At 43.5% G+C, this 10000-nt stretch overlaps 1 protein-coding gene across 1 annotated transcript in view; it reads left to right on the forward strand.

Annotated features, from left to right (window-relative positions):
* wwc3 (WWC family member 3) overlaps positions 1-10000 on the forward strand; it is a 144809-nt gene that overhangs the window by 78944 nt on the left and 55865 nt on the right. Inside the window, exons 6-7 of the mRNA XM_080724135.1 lie at positions 2940-3069; positions 9380-9532. Of these exons, the coding sequence (XP_080580261.1) occupies positions 2940-3069; positions 9380-9532 (283 nt within the window). The remainder of the gene's footprint in view (positions 1-2939; positions 3070-9379; positions 9533-10000) is intronic.

Raw genomic sequence — 10000 nt, forward strand, 5'->3', positions numbered from 1 at the left:
ACTGTTTTGATTCCGTTGACTACAACTAAGAAGAAAAATGTTTGAATCACTGACGAAAACAAAATGAAAACAATCACTAAAACTAAGACTAAATATATTGACAATTTCGTCAGCAAATAAAAACTAGACTAAAATGTCAGGGAGGGACTGTAGTGGAGAAGAGATCCAGTAGAACTAAAAGAGAAGTCATGTTTTGTTTGGTTGTGCTCGGGTGTTGAAAATAGCAGCTGCAGCGCGCTGTGAGCTTGTAGATGACTGTTACAGCACTTGTTTAAGTGTGTGAATGATTTTTAAACCGAATACCTTACTTATAACATTGCAAATATGTTAGATTGTTTTCATAGCTTGTTTTCAATCTCTTGTCATTATGTCACTTGGAAATATTTAGGGGTGTCCAACTGTCCATGTATGCCTTTATAAAAGGGATAATGTTTGTAGTGTGTTACATATGGATACATGTGTTCAGATGGCTGTCAGATTCAGGCTCATCAACGTGTCCTGTAGACCCACGTGGGATTATTTGAGCGGGCCGTACGGTACGCTCAGAGTCAAAGTGACCACGGAAGGATGAATCTCAAAAGTGATCTCAGCGTACAGTACATACAGTACATACAGTACGTCCATATTTTCAGCCGGGAACGTTTGATAAACGAGGGTGTTGTGAAGAGTGAAGAAAAAAGAGTTGAGCCGGAAGGCAAAGCTCTCTGTCTACCGAGCCATCTTCCTTCCTACTCTCACCTATGGTTATGAAGTGTGGGTCATGACCGAAAGTATAAGGTCGCGGGTGCAAGCGGCCGAAATGGGTTTCCTCAGACAGGTGGCTGGTATCTCCCTTAGAGATAGGGTGAGAAGTTCAGTCACCCGAGAGAGACTTGGAGTAGAACCGTTGCTCCTTCACTTGGAAAGGAGTCAGCTTAGGTGGTTCAGGCATCTAGTACGGATGCCCCCCGAGCGCCTTCCTAGGAAGGTCCTCGATGCACGTCCCACTGGGAGGAGACCCCGTGGCAGAACAAAGACCAGGTGGAAGGATTATATCTCCAAACTGGCCTGGGAAGGCCTCGGTATACTCCCTGAGGGAGTGGAGGAAGTTGCTGGGGATAAGGAAATCTGGAGGTCTCAGTTGGAACTGTTACCCCCGCGACCCGATTCCGGATAAGCGGTTGAAGATGGATGGATGGATGGATGGTTTCCACCGACAGCACAAAGGCTAATTCAAGACATTATTAGTGAAGTGAATAAAGACCGATGTATTCGTTTATTTGAGTCTTATTTCAAACCGATGCTTACTGCATTCATAGCTCTAGTCAGGGTTGTGTGTGCGTGTGTGCGTGCGTGGGGTGGTGCTACAGGCGCTAAGAAGGTAGTAGGTCTGTGTGTTTTTTTTTCTTCTAGTGCTAAGCATATAAACTCTCGGGCCCTGCCAATGGGGTGGGTGGGGTTAGCTAGGGATGGGTGGGTGGGGTTAGCTAGGGATGGGTGGGGTGGAGGTGGGTGGGGTTAGCTAGGGATGGGTGGGGGGAGGGAGGGGGTGGAGGTGGGTGGGGTTAGCTAGGGATGGGTGGGTGGGGTTAGCTAGGGATGGGTGGAGGAGGGTGGGGTCAGCCAGGGATGGGTGGGGGCCACACAAAGCAGGGCTTGTTACAGAGGAAGAGGAGGGTCCAGGGAGGAACAGTACCTGCTGTTGAAGAGGAGGGGAGGAGAGGAAGCCAGCTGTGGCCAGCAGCGAGCAGCGCCCGCCAACGCTGTGCCAGGCTCTCTGGCCCCGTCATGTAGACCACACCACACCGCGCTGCGCTGTACCGCTGGCACGCACACACACACACACACATATACATACGTGCATGCACACACACACACACACACACACACACACATATACACACGTGCATGCACGCACACACACAGTTTTAAGTGGTTAAAGCACCCACAGATGAACAGCAGGGGACAGTGTAGTTAGTGCTTAGCATGGTGTGTGTGTGTGTGTGTGCTAATTAGGGGTGCAACAATACTGAACCGAACCGAATGGCCCTGTCCCAAACCCAACAGCCCATTCCGAATGAAACAGATTTCTTTCTTTTTTTAACTCTTTCTGTACACTTTTTTTGGAGACAATCTTCCTCCTAGTATAATCATAATACCTGATTATCATATTTTAGGGGGGAAACAAATCATGGCACCCCATCTTTAAAATAAACAGAACATTTTGGAAATATTTTCAAATAACTTTTTTTTTACTGTACCAAACCCGAACCAAAACCGTGAGCCAAAAACCGAGGTTCGAACCGAACCGAACGTCATGTTGTGGTCATCAGACAGACTACACTTTGGCCAGAACCACCAATCCGGAAACAGTTTCAACCCCAAATAATTCCCCCTTGCACAAGGACATCATTTTAAGGCTTACCCAATAAACCCCATGATGCAGGTGTAGTTTTGCTTCTTTTGGAAAAAGTTTGTTTGGTATATCCATCTTTTAGTCCAACTCCTAGCGACTGTCAATACTACACTTCCTGAGCATTTAAATAGGGACTGGGGAAACAAACAGGGGGGACCAAAACAAAGAGACGTCCGCTTCTACCAGGCTTTGCTTTCGTGGAAAGCCTGGTGATGTGAGGTTAGTGCTACTGTCACTCACAAGGCTAGCAAAACAGATTTGGTGCTAAAGTACCAAGGATGCTGCTTGGTTACTTAATGTGCTGCTTGTGTTCACATTTGGAAGCCTCTGTAATGTCCGTACATGTGTTGTGAGAGGCCTGCAGATTGCAGGACCGCCCAATAAGCTGATATACTGTAAGACACTGGCATGAGTTCTGTCCAGGGTCTGTGATAATCTGGAGGAGACGATGCTTCCTGTATCCTGAAACACTTATCGTTGAGCTTGCCAAGTCGGTGCGTCTGCCATTGTTTGTGTTGAAGAACGTGTGTGTGTCTGTGTTTAGGATCGACAGGAAGATGTCCTCCAGTCAGACCAACTACAAGCTGGACGAGGCTCAGGCCATCTTCAACGAGCTGAGGAGCATCAAGAAGCAGATCAGCTCTGGAGAGAGAGAGAGACAGGAGCTCATCCAGGTAGTCAATGTCCCTCTACCATTACAGTCTATTTATAGTCCTAGTACTACTAGCATCACCTCTAGAGTACAGGAGAGAGAGAGAGAGAGGCAGGAGCTCATCCAGGTAGTCAATGTCCCTCTACCATCACCACTACAGTCTATGTATAGTCCTCCTAGTACTTACTACTACCATCACCATTACAGTCCTATTTATAGTCCTAGTGCTACTAGCATCATCACTAGAGAGAGAGAGGCAGAGACACTCCAGGTAGTCAATGTCCCTCTACCATCACCACTACAGTCCTATTCATACTGTAGTACTATAGCATCACCTCTAGAGTACAGGACAGAGAGAGAGAGAGAGAGAGAGAGAGAGAGAGAGAGAGAGAGAGAGAGAGGCAGGAGCTCATCCAGGTAGTCAATGTCCCTCTACCATCACCACTACAGTCTATTTATACTGCTACTGTGCACTACTATAGCATCACCTCTAGAGTACAGGAGAGAGAGAGAGAGGCAGGAGCTCATCCAGGACTATAGGGCTGTCACAATTATTACATAATCGTCTAATCGTGATTATTTGACATAATCGTGATTATTTTTCATAATCGTCATAATCGTTTCCATGTTGAAAAATGTTCATATATTTAAGAAAGTCAAAAATAGTGGAAATAGCAGATCTACAAGCTCACAACGCGTCGCATCGCGACGCGTTGTGAGCTTGTAGATCGGCTATTTCCACTATCAAAGTTATTTTTTAAGTAGTAAGTTGTCAAATATGTCAGTAATTTCTTTGTATATTTAGGTTATGGGTCATATCTACCATGTACAACTTCAAAGCCTAAAAGCCAAACAGAAATGTAATTATCAACGACAAAAACACAATTAAATCGTTAATCGCCAATTATTTGAGTGACAATTAATCGTCATGTAAAATGTCATATCGTGACAGCCCTAACTAGCATCACCACTAGAGAGAGAGAGAGAGACACTCCAGGTAGTCAATGTCCCTCTACCATCACCACTACAGTCTATTTATACTGCTACTGTACACTACTATAGCATCACCTCTAGAGTACAGGAGAGAGAGAGAGAGAGAGAGAGAGAGGCAGGAGCTCATACAGGTAGTCAATGTCCCTCTACCATCACCATCACAGTCCTATTTATACTGTACTACTTAGGGGTGTAACGATACATTTTAATAGCGATTCGATACATATCACGATATGGTTGACAATACGATACATGGACGATATTGGTTCATTCATGGCGATACGATACGATTCGATTCAATGATTTAAAATCGATATAGTAACTATTTAGCAAAGAAATTTAATCTGTGTGAAAGCTGTGGATAGTGCAGGTTTTTAAGGGAAACATGTATTATTTTGGATATAAATAAGTGAACACAGTGATTATCTGCCAAATACATGGACATTGTATATTGACAAACCTGCACCTTGACATGAACCCAGAGATTACACACATTTATCGATAGACCAGTGTAGCTATATGGAAAGGAAAAGTAATTAAACCACTCCTTTTAAAATGTTCTTCTTAAAAATGCTAAATACAATGCACAAGTAGGTAGCATCGATACAATCGATTCTTTGCACTGCCGATTCGATACGATACAAAATAAAACGATACGATTCGATTCTAGCTGTTTTCATTTAGATATACTTCGATTTTTTAAGTTAAAAACGATATTTCCATACAGTTACTATATCGTTACACCCCTAGTGCTACTATAGCATCACCTCTAGAGTACAGGACAGAGAGAGAGAGAGGCAGCAGCTCATCCAGGTAGTGAAACGCAACACATTCATAACATTAGAACATAGTGTATAAAAGCATTGGAGGCAGCAGATGCCATAGCATCCCAAAATCATCACACTTGGACACTGACTCCAGAAGGTGGACATCTCTCTATTATAAATCCTTTTAGTATTGTAATATTGTAATATTTTCAGATATGGATATATCTGAATATTTCACTGCAACATCTAGAATATAGGAAAGAAAAGAATGCTAATTCACACGAATTCAGTATTGATGTACACTACCAGTTCACCCCTTGGACATGACACTAGCACGTCACAGGGACCCCCAATCCAACCCTTGGACATGACACTAGCATGTCACAGGGACCCCCAATCCAACCCTTGGACATGACACTAGCATGTCACAGGGACCCCCAATCCAACCCTTGGACATGACACTAGCATGTCACAGGGACCCCCAATCCAACCCTTGGACATGACACTAGCACGGGGGTCAGCAACCCGTGGCTCTAGAGCCGCATGCGGCTCTTTAGCGCCACCCTAGTGGCTCCCTGGAGCTTTTTAAAAAATTTATGAAAAAGAAAAAAAGATGGGGGGAAAAAATGTATTTTTTGTTATAACGTTTTTTTTATCGTCACTGTCGGGCAGAAACCTTGTATCTCCAAGTTTCAAATTTGTAAAGCAAAGTAAAGTCCTGCTTCATCATACAAGACTGACGCACAAAATCGGCTGTTTTCACTAGTTTAGTTCATTTTTTAAATGATAAATACAAAACGAAGTTTTGGACATACAAGCTTTGCACCTGACAACAACAATTTATAAGGCTTTTATAATTTTTTGCGGCTCCAGACAGATTTTTTTTTTTTTTTTTTGGGTCCAATATGGCTCTTTCAACATTTTGGGTTGCCGACCCCTGCACTAGCATGTCACAGGGACCCCCAATCCAACCCTTGATGCAGAGTGCCAAGCAGGGAGGCACTGAGTCCCATTGTCATAGTGTCTGGTCTGACCCGGCCTTGGGCATTGAACCCTAAACTCCCAGTCTCAAGGAAAAAATTTATGAAAAAGAAAAAAAGATGGGGGGAAAAAATGTATTTTTTGTTATAACGTTTTTTTTATCGTCACTGTCGGGCAGAAACCTTGTATCTCCAAGTTTCAAATTTGTAAAGCAAAGTAAAGTCCTGCTTCATCATACAAGACTGACGCACAAAATCGGCTGTTTTCACTAGTTTAGTTCATTTTTTAAATGATAAATACAAAACGAAGTTTTGGACATACAAGCTTTGCACCTGACAACAACAATTTATAAGGCTTTTATAATTTTTTGCGGCTCCAGACAGATTTTTTTTTTTTTTTTTTGGGTCCAATATGGCTCTTTCAACATTTTGGGTTGCCGACCCCTGCACTAGCATGTCACAGGGACCCCCAATCCAACCCTTGATGCAGAGTGCCAAGCAGGGAGGCACTGAGTCCCATTGTCATAGTGTCTGGTCTGACCCGGCCTTGGGCATTGAACCCTAAACTCCCAGTCTCAAGGAGGACGCTCTAACCATAATGCTCATTGAACCCTAAACTCCCAGTCTCAAGGAGGACGCTCTAACCATAATGCTCATTGAACCCTAAACTCCCAGTCTCAAGGAGGACGCTCTAACCATAATGCTCATTGAACCCTAAACTCCCAGTCTCAAGGAGGACGCTCTAACCATAATGCTCATTGAACCCTAAACTCCCAGTCTCAAGGAGGACGCTCTAACCATAATGCTCATTGAACCCTAAACTCCCAGTCTCAAGGAGGACGCTCTAACCATAATGCTCATTGAACCCTAAACTCCCAGTCTCAAGGAGGACGCTCTAACCATAATGCTCATTGAACCCTAAACTCCCAGTCTCAAGGAGGACACTCTAACCATAATGCTCATTGAACCCTAAACTCCCAGTCTCAAGGAGGACGCTCTAACCATAATGCTCATTGAACCCTAAACTCCCAGTCTCAAGGAGGACGCTCTAACCATAATGCTCATTGAACCCTAAACTCCCAGTCTCAAGGAGGACGCTCTAACCATAATGCTCATTGAACCCTAAACTCCCAGTCTCAAGGAGGACGCTCTAACCATAATGCTCATTGAACCCTAAACTCCCAGTCTCAAGGAGGACGCTCTAACCATAATGCTCATTGAACCCTAAACTCCCAGTCTCAAGGAGGACGCTCTAACCATAATGCTCATTGAACCCTAAACTCCCAGTCTCAAGGAGGACGCTCTAACCATAATGCTCATTGAACCCTAAACTCCCAGTCTCAAGGAGGACGCTCTAACCATAATGCTCATTGAACCCTAAACTCCCAGTCTCAAGGAGGACACTCTAACCATAATGCTCATTGAACCCTAAACTCCCAGTCTCAAGGAGGACGCTCTAACCATAATGCTCATTGAACCCTAAACTCCCAGTCTCAAGGAGGACGCTCTAACCATAATGCTCATTGAACCCTAAACTCCCAGTCTCAAGGAGGACGCTCTAACCATAATGCTCATTGAACCCTAAACTCCCAGTCTCAAGGAGTACGCTCTAACCATAATGCTCATTGAACCCTAAACTCCCAGTCTCAAGGAGGACGCTCTAACCATAATGCTCATTGAACCCTAAACTCCCAGTCTCAAGGAGGACGCTCTAACCATAATGCTCATTGAACCCTAAACTCCCAGTCTCAAGGAGGACGCTCTAACCATAATGCTCATTGAACCCTAAACTCCCAGTCTCAAGGAGGACGCTCTAACCATAATGCTCATTGAACCCTAAACTCCCAGTCTCAAGGAGGACGCTCTAACCATAATGCTCATTGAACCCTAAACTCCCAGTCTCAAGGAGGACACTCTAACCATAATGCTCATTGAACCCTAAACTCCCAGTCTCAAGGAGGACGCTCTAACCATAATGCTCATTGAACCCTAAACTCCCAGTCTCAAGGAGGACACTCTAACCATAATGCTCATTGAACCCTAAACTCCCAGTCTCAAGGAGGACGCTCTAACCATAATGCTCATTGAACCCTAAACTCCCAGTCTCAAGGAGGACGCTCTAACCATAATGCTCATTGAACCCTAAACTCCCAGTCTCAAGGAGGACGCTCTAACCATAATGCTCATTGAACCCTAAACTCCCAGTCTCAAGGAGGACACTCTAACCATAATGCTCATTGAACCCTAAACTCCCAGTCTCAAGGAGGACGCTCTAACCATAATGCTCATTGAACCCTAAACTCCCAGTCTCAAGGAGGACACTCTAACCATAATGCTCATTGAACCCTAAACTCCCAGTCTCAAGGAGGACACTCTAACCATAATGCTCATTGAACCCTAAACTCCCAGTCTCAAGGAGGACGCTCTAACCATAATGCTCATTGAACCCTAAACTCCCAGTCTCAAGGCGGACGCTCTAACCATAATGCTCAGGGCATTGAACCCTAAACTCCCAGTCTCAAGGAGGACACTCTAACCATAATGCTCAGTGGGAGTTTTATTCCCAAAGCTCAGCTTTGGCCATGGACTGAAGACTCATCTTTTCAGACTCCACCTAAACCCATAGCACTACTGAAACACTCTAAATGACCATACCTAAACCCATAGCACTACTGAAACACTCTAAATGACCATACCTAAACCCATAGCACTACTGAAACACTCTAAATGACCATACCTAAACCCATAGCACTACTGAAACACTCTAAATGACCATACCTAAACCCATAGCACTACTGAAACACTCTAAATGACCATACCTAAACCATAGCACTACTGAAACACTCTAAATGACCATACCTAAACCCATAGCACTACTGAAACACTCTAAATGACCATACCTAAACCCATAGCACTACTGAAACACTCTAAATGACCATACCTAAACCCATAGCACTACTGAAACACTCTAAATGACCATACATGAAGCTAGTTAGCATTTGTTTTTTAGGTTTATTAGAACCTTTTTTTTTCTTTACTGATTAAATTGTTTTTTTTAGATTTTATTATATTGTATTATTATATTGTATTGATTATATTGTTTTTTAGACTGATATTCATATGCATTTGTCATATTTAGGGCTGTCACGATATGACATTTTACATGACGATTAATTGTCACTCAAATAATTGGCGATTAACGATTTAATTGTGTTTTTGTCGTTGACAATTACATTTCTGTTTGGTTTTTAGGCTTTGAAGTTGTACATGGTAGATATGACACATAACCTAAATATACAAAGAAATTACTGACATATTTAACAACTTACTACTTAAAAAAATTACTTTGATAGTGGAAATAGCCGATCTACAAGCTCACAACGCGACGCGTTGTGAGCTTGTAGATCTGCTATTTCGGACATTTTTCAACATTCGCGATTATGACGATTATGACAAAATAATTGCGATAATGTCAAATAATCACGATTAGATGATTATGTAATAATAGTGACAGCCCTAGTCATATTGTTTCTGATGTTCTGACATATTATCTTGTTTATTATATTGATGTATCACTGGTCTCGTCCTCCAGAGCCTGGCAAAGCTGACGGTCAACTTCCAGAGCGGTGTGGTGATGGGCGACGTGGCCGGTGACGCCCCGGTCAGCACCACGGCCCCGGGGGGAGAACCCTGCTCCCTGCAGCAGTATACTGACACCGGCTGTCAGACTGACATCATGGGAGAGGTCTGTTGTTATGATGTCATACTGACTGTGTTGGTCTGATCTCTGTTGTTATGATGTCATACTGACTGTGTTGGTCTGATCTCTGTTGTTATGATGTCATACTGACTGTGTTGGTCTGATCTCTGTTGTTATGATGTCATACTGACTGTGTTGGTCTGATCTCTGTTGTTATGATGTCATACTGACTGTGTTGGTCTGATCTCTGTTGTTATGATGTCATACTGACTGTGTTGGTCTGATCTCTGTTGTTATGATGTCATACTGACTGTGTTGGTCTGATCTCTGTTGTTATGATGTCATACTGACTGTGTTGGTCTGATCTCTGTTGTTTCTGATGTCATACTGACTGTGTTGGTCTGATCTCTGTTGTTTCTGATCATACTGACTGTGTTGTATGCAAGACAAGATGGTAGCTTTGGGAAACCAAGTGTCCCTTAGGGACTGTAGCCTGAGGTGGCTTGTACCCCT

This window comes from Nannobrachium achirus, assembly GCF_963921795.1.
Source record: "Nannobrachium achirus genome assembly, chromosome: 1".
Taxonomy (NCBI): domain Eukaryota; kingdom Metazoa; phylum Chordata; class Actinopteri; order Myctophiformes; family Myctophidae; genus Nannobrachium; species Nannobrachium achirus.